This window comes from Mytilus californianus, unplaced genomic scaffold (genome assembly GCF_021869535.1).
Source record: "Mytilus californianus isolate M0D057914Y unplaced genomic scaffold, xbMytCali1.0.p SCAF_2, whole genome shotgun sequence".
In the NCBI taxonomy this organism is placed as follows: Eukaryota; Metazoa; Mollusca; class Bivalvia; order Mytilida; family Mytilidae; genus Mytilus; species Mytilus californianus.
Genome location: NW_026262668.1, coordinates 129,522,792 through 129,540,329, shown reverse-complemented (window position 1 = coordinate 129,540,329; position 17,538 = coordinate 129,522,792). Strand labels below are relative to the sequence as shown.

Here is a 17,538-nt window from a genome sequence, read left to right as displayed (position 1 = left end):
TTGGAAGACCATCTATCTTTCTCAACTATCTTATGAGTTTCTACCCCTTAAAAACAGATACAAGAGATTCTATCTCCATTACTAAATGAAATAATACCCCAAATCTCCAAACAAGAGATTATGAAATATATATTTGAACTAATAAATTTCAGTTCAGTTTCCTCACTCTCTCACAAGATTCCATCTTATAATATTAATCATTTTATAATCTTAAGAGGTTAAACTCTTAGTATCTTTTTCTTAAATCTCATAACTGTCACAATAAATTGTGTTCCATTTATCCAGTTTAATGAGATTCTACCCCATACAACCAAAGTCTCATGATTTTGTACTCCATAGCTCTACATTCTCATGACATTCCATTCCAGTTCACTACTCTCATAATAATCTATTTCATGTTTCAACAATCTCATGATATTCTACTTCATATCTCAATAGTCTCATAATATTCCTCCATATCTTTAGTCTCATAATATTCTACTCCATATCTCTCCGCTCATGAGCATCTTTTTACATATCTCAACAGTTTCATGGTATTCTATTCCATATATTTAGCAGTCTCATGATATAGTATTCCATATCTCTTCAGTCTCTATGTATTCTATTCTATATCTATTACAGTCTCATAATATTCTACTCATAACATCAAGTCGCAAGGTATTATACTCCATACCTCTACAGTCTCATGTATTCTACTCCATTTCTCTCCAGTCTCTAGGCATTCTATTCAATATCTCAGCAGCCTCATGATATTCCTCCATATCTTTAGTCTCATGATATTTTACTCCGTATCTCGACAGTCTTATAATATATTATTCCATATCTCTAGTCTCATTATATTGTACTCTATATCTCTACATTCTCATGACATTCTATTCCAGTTCACTACTTTCATTTTAATCTATTTCATGTCTCAACAGTCTCATGATATTCTACTCCATATCTCTACAATCTCATGAGAATCTACTCCATATCTCTACAGTATCATGATATTTTATTCCATATCTCTACAGTATCATATTTTATTCCATATCTCTACATCTCATTATATTCTACTTTATAACAATACAAATTACAGTCTCATGACATTTACTCCACATCTCTGCAGTCTCTTGACATTTACTCCATACCACTACAGTATTATGATATTTAATTCCATATCACAAAAGTCTCATGAGATTCTATTCCATATCTCTAGTCTCTTGGTATTCTATTCAATATCTCTATAGTCTCATGATATCTTATTCCATATCTCTACAGTCTCATGGTATTCTACTCCATATCTCAAGTTTCATTATAATGTACTCAATATCTCAACATTTCATGACATTCTATTTCATATTACTACTCTTATAATATCTATTTCATATCTCAAGTCAAATGAGATTCTACTCTATATCATTACTGTCTCATGATATTCTATGTCAAATCTGAAAATTCTAATGAAATTCTATGCCCATCTTTACAGTTTTATAATATTCTACTTGATATCTATACCATCTCATAATATTCTATTCCATATCTTTACAGTTTCATAATATTCTACTCAACATCTCTATACAGTTTTTTTTCAAATCACTCATCGCTTAAAGATTCTAATCCATATATCTTCAGTCTCAATATATTCTACTCCACATCTCTGTACAATCTAAAGATATTCTATTTCATAGCACTAATTACTTGAGATTCTATTCCATATCTCTAAAGTCTCATGATATTCTATTCAATATATCAAGTATCATCAAATTCTGTTTCATATTTCTGTAGTCTCATGATATTTAAGCGTTTATCTCTACAGTCTCTTGATATTCCATCCATTAATAATCTCATGATATTCTTTTTAATATCTCTATAATCTCATGATATTGTACTCTATATATCAAGTCTCATGAGGTTCAATTTCATAAATCTGTAGTCTCATGATATTCTATTCCATCTCTACAGTTTCTGATATTGTATTCCGAACTAAACCCTTATCATCCATGTATCCATTTATCCGTAGCGAAATAAGGGTCCATAGTCTCATAAGAACTAAAAGAACTTGTAATTAAAGCTTAGTTTTATTTATCATTTTTAGGCAATTCTAAACCATGAACAGAAGTGGCATCCATTCATGGAGTAGTTAGACAACTTTTTTGTTTTTGTTTTAGTCAGTTTAACAAAAGTTGTTTTTTTAACTATATTCATGTACTTTTTAACTACAATTTCTAATTACTATAATCTTAATAAAATCTTAAAAACAAATCAGAACTTAATAAAAATATGACATTTAAACTCCAATACAACTACAATTACTTGTATTGATTAATTTCTTTTGTGAGAATAAAAGGGTATCTTTCATTTATGATCAAATAATTGAATCTGTATAATAACAAGATAGTATAAAAGACATGCACTTTGAAGTGATGTTATTGGTAAATCCTGTTGATTAAAAGCCTGGATAACTACCCTATTGATGTTACATTTTTCACTTTATAGATCACCTTCTACCTGGCAATACACATTACCTATTGATTGTGATATCAAGTATAAAAGCCTTTTTCCTTTCCTCAGACTGCTCTTTTTCTTGAACTTTGATATTTCTTTTTTGTATTTTTCCTATTCTTCTGTTACATTTTATGATAACAAAAATGTAGCATATGGCATATCTGGTAAATGAAATTAATTTCATAAAGACAATTCATCTTGAATATCCAAATCAATAAACTGTATTCAACTATGACAGTATACCTGTCAGAATAGATGAAATCATTGACCGAAACCATTTTTTTTTATATATAAAAATAAAACTTCTGTATCATACATGTATGTAGTAATACAGGTAAAATGTCAATAGATGGTCCTTGTACAGAACTAATGCCAATGGAAGAGTATGCTGCTCAACACAAACTTATCATCAAGAAACCAATTGTTTAGGATGGGAAGATTGACAGACAAATAAACAGATAAACGTTAAGATGGATAGATTTGAGGTTTACAATATGCTCCACTGGGAGGGCAGTTATAAGTTAAATGGAATGATATTATTATAAAAATGATATCAACGACTATTGCTATCTTATTAGGAAGAATCATTCCATGTAAGTTATATAAAACCGTACACTTTAAAAAACTTAAGAACTATTTGAAATCATCAGTATGAATCAATAAAACTACCCAAAGCATTAGAATCTTAGGACGACTCAATAAAACTACCCAAAGCATTAGAATCTTAGGACGACTCAATAAAACTAACCAAAGCATTAGAATCTTAACCTACCTTTAAATCAAGGAATCATCTTGTATTGATTGATTAAGCAATATAAAAAGATCCTGCAGCAAATATTTCATACAAATTCTAAATATAAAAAATATATGAATCCTATTAAACTTGCTCTAAAATGGGGAGGAACGTGACACAAACTGGTAGTAATGGTTGATTGATACTGAAAAGGTAATACAAGTTAAAATAAATGGAGAATGTGTCCCCATGGACACAGATGATGCCCCCGCTTGCATACATTATAAAGGGACATAACTCAAGAACAATAAAAGTGACGCTACCCAAATTTGTACTTGATCTTAGTTTTGTGGTAATAAGTATTGTGTATAGGTTTCATGTTTGGTTGGGGCAAACTTAAGTTACAGAACAGAAACTAAAAATTTTGCAATTTTTCGATTTATAAAGGGACATAACTCAATAATGGTTAAAGCGACACTACCCAAATTCAACTTGATCTGTGTTTTATAGGTGGAAGGCAAAATTAAACATTGCATTGTATAAAGCATTGATTGTAGTTGATTCAACTATAATTATGGACAAAGGAAAAGAACTCCAATTTTAAAAATTACTTGAACAATGACATCATTGATATTTTTAGAAAAAAAATTAAAAATTTAGCAAAAATTTAGCAATTTTTCCATTTGTAAAGGGTCATAACTCTAGAACAGTAAAAGTGACGCCACCAAAATTCAAACTTGATCTGTGTATTGTGGTAGTAAGCATTGTGTATAAGTTTGATAACATTTGGTTGAGGCAAACTCAAGTTAGAAAACGGAAACTAATTTTGGGACGTACAGACGTACGGACGTACGTACAAACAGACGGACAAAGGTAAAACTTAATGCCCCCTCTGCTTCAGCGGGGGCATAAAAAAGGGTGGTAGATTAAGTTGACTTTTGAAACCTCTTTGTGTAGCTGATTAAATTAGTATAAAAAAGGTTCCACTCTTAAGAATTGGAACAATATTTAGAGACCTTATATGATTACCAACCTGGAGCATTTGGATCAACTTTGATTTTCTCTACTTTTTCTCCTGACTGAAATTTCAAAACTGGATTATGTTTAATTTCTTCCACTTTTTGTCTTTCCATTAATTCAATATTTCTTTTTTCTCTCTCTTCTCTTTCTCTAATTAATTTTTCTTCCTCCATTTTCCTTGCAAGTCTTTGATGCTCCTCTTGGTGAATGTTCCGATCATGACCTCTAAAATCATCATGTCGGTTCACAGGCACATGCTGAGCATTTATGCCTGGTTCAATGTTCCGTTTCTCTGTGTCAACACGACTGTCTTGAGACCAAGATCCCTGATATGTCATAAGCAACACTGTAGCAAACCATAATATTGGTACACCTATCACAAATTTGAATATAAGTCCTTTCTTTCGACGGAAGAAACTCGCCATTGTCTTAATTTAGCACCTTGGAATGAAAAACGTTGTGGTTATTATAATGTCATGATGCTGGTAAAACTGAAAGTAGAAATAAGAAATTTTCAAATTATAACAACTTACATAAAGATAAAAATGGAGAATGTGTCCCCATGGACACAGATGATGCCCCCGCTTGCATACAACATTACAAAGGGACATAACTCAAGAACGATAAAAGTGACGCTACCCAAATTTGTACTTGATCTGAGTTTTAAGGTAATAAGTATTGTGTATAGCTTTCATAATGTTTGGTTGGGGCAAACTTAAGTTACAGAATTAAAAATTTTGCAATTTTTCGATTTATAAAGGGCATAACTCGATAATGATTAAAGTGACGCTACCAAATTTCAACTTGATCTGTGTTTTGTGGTAAAAAGCATTGTGTATAAGTTTCATAACATTTGGTTGAGGCAACTTAAGTTAGAGAAAAGAAACTAAAAATTATGCATTTTTTTCCATTTATAAAGGGGCATAACTCGAGAATGGTTAAAGTGACCCCACCAAAATTCAAATTTGATCTTTATTTTGTGGTAATAAGCATTTTGTATATGTTTCATAAAATTTGGTTGAAGCAAACTTAAGTTAGAAGCGGAAACGAAAATTTTTGCAATTTTTCCATTTATGAAGGGCATAACTCTAGAACGGTTAGAGTGTTGCTACCAAAATTCAATCTTGATCTGTATTTGGTGGTAATAAGCATTGTGTATAAGTTTCATAACATTTGGTTGAGGCAAACTTAAGTTAGAGAACAGAAACCAAAAATTTTGCAATTTTTCCATTTATAAAGGGGCATAACTCTAGAACAGTTAGAGTGAAGCTACCAAAATTCAATCAATCTTGATCTGTGTTTTGTGGTAATAGGCATTGTGTATAAGTTTATAACATTTGGTTGAGGCAAACTTAAGTTAGAGAACGGAAATTAAAAATTCAGCATAACTCTAGAACGGTTAAAGTGACGCCACCAAAATTCAAACTTGATCTGTGTTTTGTGGTAATAATCATTGTGTATAAGTTTTATAACATTTGGTTGAGGCAAACTTAAGTTAGAGAACGGAAACTAAAAAATTTGTAATTTTTCCATTTATAAAGGGCATAACTCTAGAATGGTTAAAGTGACGCCACCAAAATTCAAATTTGATCTGTGTTTTGTGGTAATTAGCATTGTGTATAAGTTTTATAACATTTGGTTGAGGCAAACTCAAGTTAGAGAACGGAAACCAATTTTGGGACGTACAGACGTCTGTACGTATGTCAGACAGACAAGGGTAAAACTTAATGCCCCCTCCGCTACGGCAGGGGCATTAAAAAAAATTATGAAAAAGGAGTCTACCCTTTGGTGGATAGTTGTCACATTGGCAATCATACCAAAAGTCTTTGCATTGGAATTCTTACATAAAACATTAAAGTATTCATATAAACTCAGCAATTAGGGATTTCCTCAGAATTTCTTTTCAGTAGTGATATCATGTGTAAGCAAACTGACATCGTAACATGTTATTTGGGTCACATTATTTCAATGGAATTATGTTTGTTTTCCAAACTGATTTGGAGTAATGGAGAAGACTATTGTTGGTTTATAATTTTCATGTGAAAGCTAACAATATACATTTTTTTCAATTTTATATATTATAGGGAAATATATATTAGGAAGGATCACTTGGTCTTTTATACACAATGAAAACAAGTCTAAAAAGGAGAGGGGAAAGATACCAAAGGGACATTCAAACTCATAAGTTGAAAATATACTGACAACACCATGGCTAAAAAAGAAAAAGACAAACAATAGTACACAAACCACAACAAAGAAAACTAAAGATTGAGCAACATGAAACCCACCAAAAACTGGGGGTGATCTCAGGTGCTCCAGAAGGGTAACCAGATCCTGCTCCACATGTGGCACCCGTTGTGTTATTCATGTTAGTACAAACCCAGTAATAAGTCTAATTTGGGGACAGGATTGCAGTTACGACATTTGGAACATATCCGCTATCATCTGTGAAAAGGATATCCCATAATAGTCATAAAATACCAAATAAGAATATAATAACACTTGGTATCCTGATCCGAAATCTGCAGAGGAATAACAATCCCGAGGAGCAAGTAATGAAAAGTTTGTAACAATGGGTAGGTTAATTCTGGATCTGATTTCCAGGGAGTATAATTCCTCTGTGGGAAATGGATCCAGATTTTACTCCGCAATTTCAGATTGGGATACCCTGTGTGATATTGCCTTGATGGAAGCTAATAACAAGGTCTGATTGGGATACCCTGTGTGATATTGCCTTGATGGAAGCTAATAGCAAGGTCTGATTGGGATACCCTGTGTGATATTGCCTTGATGGAAGCTAATAGCAAGGTCTGATTGGGATACCCTGTGTGATATTGCCTTGATGGAAGCTAATAGCAATTTCAGATTGGGATACCCTGTGTGATATTGCCTTGATGGAAGCTAATAGCAAGGTCTGATTCATACCAATACAAATATTTATGTTCACCATATAAATTTTATAATAAAATGTTTATTTTGCAGTTATAGTATATCATCTTTTATACAAAAACTTCAATTTATCATTTATTAAGAATATAATGTACAATGTAAGTAAGTAAAACTGTTGTTGACATATTTATAGAAGACCAGGATAAAATAATAGAATGTAAATGCCCAACATACGGTTACATGAAAACAAATATATGGCTGCCATGAATTATTTCTTAATTAAAAAGAAATTCCTTGGAAACCTTAAAATTAGATAGCGACTCAAATCAAAATAAAACAATAGAATCATAAAGGAACAATAAACTGGTTAGGTAAACACATGTTGTATTATATAAAAAATAAAGGATGGCCAATAAATACTGAAAACACTCCAAGTTTTAATTCCTTTAAATGCAGGAAGAAATCTTAAATCTATTATAACAAAATCCCATGACAACTATATGATTTACAGATTTAATAACATCGTCTGGAACATTTTCTACATATTTATGATTATTTTATTCCCATTAGAATAACTTTAAGACATCAATCTGTTTAAAGATCATTTTTATGGCTATTATTACATATACAAATAAAGTAGCAACAGCTGACAACTAAGTCCTCATTATTGACAGTTTTAAGGTTATACAATGTTTTGACCAAAAAAACTTGGGTCAAAGAAAAATTTGATAGTGACAAAGTAGCTTTAATATTAAGGTGCCAATATTAATAGAGGGAGGTGGCTCTTGATTAATACAAACCCATACTAATCAGTACTGTATAGTTCACCACTGTTTAAAATTAAGGTGACAATATGTGATCAGAGGGAGATGGTCATTGGTTAATATATACCCAAACAAATACCGGGGTAACTTTCTAATGTATTTATAGAATTTGCTGTAAGATGTACACTTTGTTCATTTTTTTTTATTACTGTGACTGGACTGTTAGTGCTGCTCTCCATCTATAACAGTTTATTCAAAATTCTGACACAATTGTAATTTGTTGCATCGAGTGAACCAACACCTTCTAACGGTACAGGCTGATAGAGAGTAATCAGGATGGATACCCGGAGGTATGCTGCGGTTGTCTTAAAACCTCAGGAAAATAATGCTACACAAAGACAACAACATCGTAGATTACTGCAAGGAAAATCTTTATTATGGTCTACATGTTTCGCCACTTACGGTGGCGTCTTCAGGACAATTTAAACATAGAAAACAAATACTGAAGTACATAAAATGCGGTGCATATGGGGTTACAAAGGTTAACAAGACGTAACGTCACAATAATTAATTTGACAACGTTAAAATGAAAGTGAAAGTAAAAGTGAACCGCAGAACCGCACAATTATTGTTGAAATAAACTTGCAACATGGAGAGTGTACCACAACCGCAAAATGTAACCAATTCACCACAACTTCCACCATGCCCTACATGTGCGACTACCATACATCTTACAACATTCCCGACGCAATTGGAAGTAGTACCTCTTTCCGAGTGAAGCCTTTTGGAATGGTACGGAATGTCCTGTGAGGTGTTGTCCATTTTGGAAAAGACACTGACAATTCATTATTAACTTTTACTTTCACTTTCATTTTAACGTTGTCAAATTAATTATTGTGACGTTACGTCTTGTTAACCTTTGTAACCCCATAAGGTAACTCTTAAGTGCACTTGTCAGATATCACGGTCAAAGTTCTTTTTTTTTTTTTTTTCGTATTACAGCATCATACTTTGTATAAGGAATCTTTATTTGGCTAAGCTTTACACTGTGGTATGCAACATGTTTAAAGAACACATTGCTCATAAATTTCTACTTGCTCACTTCCTTCAGAGGAAATGGATAACATTTTAATTTCTTCTCTGAACACTATGTACAAATCAACATGTCTTGATATTTGATACTAAGCTAAATCTGTTTAAGTTATACCATTACTTTTGACCAAAAAAAAAATTGAATAAATACATAGAAAGTGGCATAATAACAATCCCATCAGCCATTTAACAAATAATCTCACATAGGAAATATATGATTTAATGTATGAATCAACTCAGATCTTAAGATTCTTTTTCAATCTAATGTTGACAGTCTGGTCTGATGATCTTCCAGTATGTACCTCTAGTTATAATTGACAGTCATTTACATGCACTTTATTCTATGATTTATTGGCTCAAATAGAAGTAATCAAAGTCTGGCATCAAATTAAAGGAGATGCTTATTATGTATTGAAAAAAAATCTCAAAACTCATTCTGGCAAAATGAATTTATAGCTGGAAGACATCTTTCAAAATGTTTAAACAGGGGACCAGAAATCATAAAATAGAATCATTTTATTCATTAATTACGAAGAGTATTCTCCAGTTTCAGTGTAAGTGGAAAGACATGCATGGGTCACAGTCAAATGCCTTTTTAGTTGTTCTTATGATACCATAAAGGAAAGCAATGCTCTATTAAACAAAAAGTATTGGCCATACATTTCATAAAGCTTCATCAGAGCTCTAAAATTCTAAAAACCAAAATCTCCAGTTAAAAACATACATAGGCAAAGATTTCTAACTTTAAACAGAATAAAACCAACCACAAACAATTAAATATTCATGGCAAAATGTTCTTTCTACCAGTTCAAATATTGGAAGACTATTATTGGAACATGGAAAAACTCACATTTTTATTTTGCAAGTTGAATCTTTTCAGCCTTCAGATAACATACATAATGAAACACTGTATTATGCCTGCTCCGTATGCAGTTTTAGAGCAACAACTCTTAATTAAAACACATTATACTAAAAAAAGGTGCAAAATATAGATATAAGAAGATGTGGTATGAGTGCCAATGAGAAAACTCTCCATCCAAGTCACAATTTGTAAAAGTAAAAGGCAACATACAGAAGCAGAAGACACTCAGAGAAAAAAAAAGTTCATAAGTGGAAGAAACAAAACACTACACAATAATCTAACAATTGATAAATGTCTGTTACAAATGTAAAAAAGAAATACTCCTAGTCTAGGCAAGTTTGAAATACATTAAACAGAGATGACCAAATGTTTACCATCATCAAAAAATTCTTTGAAATAATGAGATGGTTCAGGAACTGGTTGGGACTCCTTTGTTTAGAGGTCAAAAACACACATATAAACATTGTAAACAAATTACAGTATTCTGCAAGGGGACATCACAGGATTACATGTATCCTGCAAGAGGACATCACAGGATTACATGTATCCTGCAAGAGGACATCACATGATTACATGTATTCTGCAAGGGGACGTGACAGGATTACATGGAACCTTACACACTTAATGCACATTCTTCACCAGAGTCCAATATCCATAGGTTGTGGTCATTTCAGTTTTGAGTCTGGTTGAGATCCCATGATGTCTGAGAGGTAATGGCTAAGGCAAGCACAGAACATGTAAAAACTTATATGGGGGTGGGAAGAGGGGGCTAAAATATTAATGTTTGGATTCATACTGTTATTGAATATATCTATGATTTCACCATTAAAAAGTGATATTCACTTTTCCTTTTTGCAATCAAATTTCTTTCCTCTCCAGAAAGAGTTTATTCATTCCTATTACAAATACATGTAGCTGTTCAAGTTTGTTAAAGAGAATCAGGGCTTTGTTTTTTTTCTTTTTTGTCAGGATACCATTATTTAGGTAAAAATAAGGACAAACAAATATTTTCAAAAATTATAAATGCCCCTAACCCTTTGCCCTACGCAAATGGCAATCCCCCAAGCTGTCATTACAATATAAACAACTAATGAAAGATCTTCAGATCTCAATTAATAGGATATCTGGGGTAAAAGTCAATGAGACAGCAACCCAATAACAAAAATGAAAAATAAACATAAAGAGTTAAGTAACAGTCTTCAAAATTCAAAAATTATCAATATATATAGAAAGAAGAAGATGTGGCATGAATGCCAATGAGACATCTCTCCGACAGAGATCAAATGATGTAAAAGTTTAAGCCTCAAGGCCTTCAACATTGAGCAAAAGCCATACTGCATAGCAAAGTGTAGATTGTTTTAATTTGTGTAATTAATTGTTTGATTGAAATCAGTAATGGACTTTTCAAACATTCTTGCATACATGTCTAGAATAAAAAGCTGTCACTCAGGATAGCAGTATAAAAGACTCTCAACAATTTTAAAATTCTACCCTACCAAGGGAAGAAAATTGTTCAAAATGAACCATCCAACAATATTTAATAACACATTTCTATGGCAATAAATATTGCAAAAAAAAAAAATCATTCCTGCTCAAAATGATAGAAATGCACATACATGTATCTTATGAACACTGGTATTTCATATTCTGAAAACCACATTAAGACTAATGGTTGTTGATTGCAACATTAAACCTTCAGATATAATACAGAGGTTGCACATAAATTTATATGACATGTTTAATCAAAACTGTATAATAGAGGGGCCCTGCACAGTTCAATCAGAATCTTAGTGTTAAGAATACTATGATGGAATCCATAACAATCTTCTACAATCATTTTATCTGTGGGAAAATAATCTTAATTCATAAATTATGCACTTTCCTTAGAAACTTAATTCCCACAAATATTGATCCCTAAAGCCAGAAGGAAGAAGGTTTTCAAAAGACCAGCTAAGATAACTTCATCTAAATTTTATGAGGTATTGAATTTTCAGTTACAACAGATATCATAAGGTTATTTTACTGATTTATTGATAAAATTATTAACAGCTTATCAGTTTTAATAGAATGTTACACACAAGATGTTTCTGTCTTTTTTTTTATCAGTAAATGAATTCATTATGCTATGATTTAAATATTTATCTAGTTCTTAGGTGATGGAAACTTTATTTTCTTTTATAATTGATGTGTAGTTTAGTTGTAAACAGCTTTTTATAAGTTGAATTCCAAATCTCTGGATTTTGTAAAGGCACGAAAATAAAGTGATTGACCTTAACAGGGTCACAGGAAGAACTTCTCAACTGATGTCAGAACAGAACAATTAATTTAGCCCACATGTTGTCTAAATTGGTAGAGAGAAAAGATTCCACCGCTGTATCTCTTGCAATACAAAATTTTTCCAAGGAACAACAAAATGAAAATGATTTTTGAAACATCTTAAGGATCCATCCTCTCTCACCACATCTATACCCTGATTACTTTGCAAATATTCTGTTTTATTCCTGGCTATATAGCAAATAAAACACTGTTGTTAATCATGAAACACTCAAATGTTTCAGACTTCCTCCCTTAAGTGTTTTCTTTATCATACTGATGCATTGGGGTGGCAATCTAAACACATGTATTATTTAAACCTTTAGGAGACAATGATCGCATTTTAAAATTAAAGAAAAAAGTCAACAGACAGCTTTGGGATTTAATAAAAATCAAAGCTTGATTAATATGGTGTTTGTAATGTAAATAAAAGTTAATATATCAAAGATTCAGACCTGTTAATCTTCAGCTGTCTTGGGAGTGTACAAACTTTATGGCTTATATATAATATATACAAAATCTCATTCAAATATAATTCAGGTATAAACCTGCAGTTTGTTATAATTTTAAAATAAAAAAACACTACATCAATTCAATAAAAGTAATTTGTATTAAACAGGACCAATGAATACAAAAATATATTAGACCCATGTATCAAGGAACATAGATTTGTGTGGATAAATTACATCCTGTTTGCTAATTTTAGACAAAATATTTTCATGGGTAATTATTTGTGTGTATAAATTTCTTCACAATATTTATGAGAAAATAATGCTACAATTGATGAAAATGATAATTTACAGCTTACCTGTAGTGTAGAAAAGAAAACATGACATGCTTGTCACCACCACCGCCTTCCATTGATTTGTGTCAATCAATACTTAGGTTTGTGAACCATGAAGTATTATCTACCTGTATCAGGTAAACACAAGATGTATATACCCTGAACTTATCTAAACATTTAAACATTTTTACAATATAATCCAGTTTTTTCTGCACTAACTACACCACTATTTTGTACATACTTATGATACACATTACTTGCAGGACAGTTGTGTTTCAATCAAATTTATGGGGTAAAATAAGTTAACAGAATTATGCTTCAATAGCTGAAGTTTTTTCTTCTATTTCTAAAGTGTGGACACATAGAAATGCTTACACCAAATCAAAAGAATAGAGTTTATTTTCAATCAGGTATGTAATTTTTATTTCCCCCTGAAAGATAAACAGTTTTGAATAAGAAACAAGGCCAATACAAAATAGTAAAATAGAAATTTATATGGCATGATATATTCTATAACATGTATATTTGGTGCTAATCAATCATTTCTTTATTGGTAAATTCTATGGATAACTTACATCCAGTTTGTTTACAATTACATGCAGATAATCTATTGTGTCATTAGCAAATTACCAATTTATGCATATGAATTCCCAGGTAATGTGCCAGATAAAATATAATATGATGCTGTGTTTACCTAACATATTAACAGTTAATGTAACACATCCCAAGAGACACATTACAGTAATAGTTACTGAAATAGCATTGTCAGCCTAGTTACAGATATCAAATTACAATCATTTTCATTTCCTATTCATTTCTAATATTTCATGCTTAGGGAAAGCAGCCATGAATTAAAACAAATGTCAACATTATATCTTGTAATATTAGTTATGTGTAAAACAGGTTTACTATTACAATGTTCAGACAAATAAATGCCAACTATATTAAATTTGTAGTAAATACCATTTTGTCTTGTTTCTTAATCTATGCTCTGAGTATTTTTTTTAATAAGTAATGGTCCTTTCCATGATATAATTAATGTGCTGTCATTGAAAATGGTAATGTTATTATTAACTGGGATGGTATTTACTGTATTTTATGAAAGTGTGGCTATAAATGTTATGTTTACTTTTATATGTCTAATGATGTGTAATAATATAAAACAGAAAGTGAATGACCTTGTAAACATAACAGCACTTCTGTTTTGAATTTTACAAATTTTAAAGTACTTACTTACATTTTTTAAACATCCATTATGATCATCTAAGTATAAGAATGATATACAATATACTAGCCTTTTAATATCCTATCCTAAAAATTCTAAGCATTAAGTATAAAATGATTTACGATATCCTAGCCAGAATTAACAACAATATAAGTGATTTGTTCCCCATTATTAAAACAAGCACAACAGGAAATTAAACCTATACTTCCTTTAGTGTACTTGAGTGTTTTATAATCCATAATCATTGATATCAAACCTGACAGCCTTAATTTGACTATGGACTAACTAAGAACTGGGATAGGGTTTCAATCAAGACACTATCATAAGCTTTTTTTTAATAAACTTTCTATTTTTCTATATAAATCTTTTATATAATTCTGTCAGTATTGAAAACTCTTGTAAAAGCCGTCATCATTTACACCAACATATAGCACTCTATCAATTATTCATACTTTCTTCTACACCTTAATAATATGGATTAAGAAATAATTCTGCAATGTTATGCTCTATGTTAATTTTAATATGGGATGGCATTTATATTTGTAAACATATTTATACAGAGCATTAGCAAGGTGTAAATTATATTGAAAAAGATAATGCCTACCCATGTTTTAAATGAACATAGAGCTTGACATGAAAAACTTATTTTGATTGTAACAGGAAGATTTAGAACTGTTTTCATTCAAATTGGACCTATGAGACACTGTTGAAAGGCAGCAAATTTGGATTGATGATGCAAAAGATTCTGGAAAAAACACTGTTTTACAATTTAAAAGTGAACAAATGTTATTAGACTTACTTTTCAAGATTTTATTACATGTCACATGGCGAACAACCCCTACAGAAATGTCCATTTTGATCTCTAGCTCTCTAGCTCCTTTCAAAATCACAAATTACTTTGCTTTATCAATTGTGATGGTTCAAGCATGTGTACCCCATGTCTTATTGGAATCAGAACATGGCTTTGTTTACAAAGCAAAAGAAGAGTGTCATATTAGAATAAGATTATCCTAATACTTAAATTTAACTACAGTAATAACAAGAAGAAATTCTCACTGTAATATCTATATAAATAAATGTTTTCTTTTCTACTTTCTGTCATCATATTATCTTAAGCTTAGTAAGCTTCTTGACCCTTTAAGTTCTTACAATTGTTCACAAAGTTGGCCTGTTGTATGTTTTGACATATCCTACCTACAATCCTCTTTCTGTGGCAGTTAAAATTCTAATAATATGCCCTAAGTTTCAACATTCAGAACCTTCACGTTAATTTTTGGGAAGTTGTCTATATATAAATGTTAAATACATGCCATTGGATGTAAAGGAACCAATAATCAATCTATATTTACTTTAAATATTTTCTCATTTAAAATGTACACTGGTATGTGCATACAAATTCAATATTATAATTGACTAAAGATTTAGCTTGCTATATATATATATATATATATATATATATATATATGGTGTCTTTAATAGTTGTATCAATTGTACAATTAATCACTCAAGTTCTATCAAAGTTTTCTCCTTTTAGGCAAACATTTCTCTAACTTGTTATGACATTTTTATGTTCAAGCTGAAGCTTAAGCAATCTATCATACTACTTTGTGTTTTTGCTATAAAGATATAATCCTTAATACATACTTAGGACAGCAATAAAACATTATGATTTATATAAAAAAAATATTTGTTTTTATACATCCTCTTATAACTACAGAAAAGTAAAAGATATATATTTTCCAAGAAACACAACTCATAAAAAGCAAGAAATAGGAATAAAGAAAATAATAACTACTTTCAAGCTAAAGATAAAAATTCGTTATAAATACAGAGTTTTTTAAACATTGTTAGTATAAACTGTTATATATATCTACGGTATATAATTTTTTTTGGCATGTAACACATCTTCTGATTGGCTGAAAAATTTTTCTATCAGCTCATAGACATAATTTTGTCATGTGACCATGACATCATCACATTTTCATGATTTAAAAATTGAATTTAGAATTAAATTTTAAGGAATGAATGTAATATTTTTTCTGTCAATTCAAAAGGGTTATTCAGTGTGCACCACATTTTTTGTGTTATTTCTTCATAGACAGAAAAAATATTACAGTCATTCCTAAAATACACAATGATCATATTGAACAGGGACCCAATTATTTCAACCATTAGTTCAATCCAATTTTATCATAATTGGACCAGCATTTAAGATTAATTAATAGGATCATTCAATTCACTTCTTGGTTATATAAAATAAATTATTTAGAGCATTTACTCAGGCGGATCCACCAATGACTGTACATTTCAGAATCACACAAAATTCAATAGAAGATGAATGTTTAATGAGTGTAACTCTTTGAATATACTACAAATGTAAGCACCTTTACATAATTTTCAGTTAGGTGCAATATACCATGTTTAAATTAGATATTGTACCTAACTGAAAATCATGAATAGATGCTTAAATTGTAGTATATTCAAAGGGACTTCATTTGTGGGTACTGAACTAGTATCCTGTAACTGGGATCCTATTCTTTTGAAACATGATTAGTTTTGAACATATCAGACATTGTAAGTAACATTTTCCTACATAATGATTTATGATGAAGAAAATCCTTCTGGGTCATATTTACATGGGCCATCTTTATGACAGGGAAACTGATCACTTTTCAAATATTATTATTCAATATGATTTTTTAAAACCAAACAGGATACAATTGGTCTGTATTGCCATTCGATATTAATGAGAAATAACTTTTCTTTAAATATAACATAAACGATTCTTCTGAAGTTCTATATTTTCACAACTTTCCATCCAAAACTTTATAATATGACAATGTTTACTGACAACTGTCTCTCACATACCATCTTATAAAACTCTCCTGTCTAACTTATTAAATTTACTTGTAGACAATTATTATATCTTACATCAATCAATCAAATCTAGAATTTAATCACCCCCTTGACAAGTAGAATCATTTCAATTATCAAATCAATATTAATTTTGTTTTTCAAACTTATAATCTAACATGAAGGGTAAAATTAATTAGTATTTCTGTATCTTTCTCAAGACAATTGCATTTCCTTTGCGTCAGTCAACTTCAAACTAATGTCTGGTAAAGCTTTGGTCTCCTGTAAACTAAGCCTATGGATGAATCAATTAAATTTTCAAATTGTCCTGGTAATATTTGTAATTGGCAAATCCCACGCAGAAAATCATCTAATGAAAAATTGGAAATTAAAGGGCAACAATATAACGTGGTAATTATTCAATATTTACATTGATAATCCTTAAAAACACATGACATGACCATAAACAAAGGTTTTTCTCCTACAAAAAATTGTCATTACAAATTCAAATTAACT

The 17,538-nt window shown here is 30.6% G+C and overlaps 1 protein-coding gene across 8 annotated transcripts in view; it reads right to left on the bottom strand.

Annotated features, from left to right (window-relative positions):
- The window catches only part of LOC127731015 (polypeptide N-acetylgalactosaminyltransferase 5-like), a 114,403-nt gene that overhangs the window by 32,293 nt on the left and 64,572 nt on the right, over nucleotides 1–17,538 (bottom strand). For 3 of the 8 annotated variants that reach the window (XM_052239741.1, XM_052239747.1, XM_052239748.1), the window contains exons 1-3: nucleotides 14,178–14,196; nucleotides 12,969–13,072; nucleotides 4,254–4,731 (exon numbers count right to left, since the gene is read on the bottom strand). In XM_052239741.1, coding sequence (XP_052095701.1) covers nucleotides 4,254–4,665 — 412 coding nt within the window. In that variant the 5' untranslated portion in view covers nucleotides 4,666–4,731; nucleotides 12,969–13,072; nucleotides 14,178–14,196. Of the gene's footprint in view, nucleotides 1–4,253; nucleotides 4,732–12,305; nucleotides 12,428–12,615; nucleotides 12,691–12,968; nucleotides 13,073–14,177; nucleotides 14,344–17,538 lie in introns of those variants that run through there. The other 5 variants (XM_052239742.1, XM_052239743.1, XM_052239744.1 and 2 more) reach the window with 4 other exon arrangements.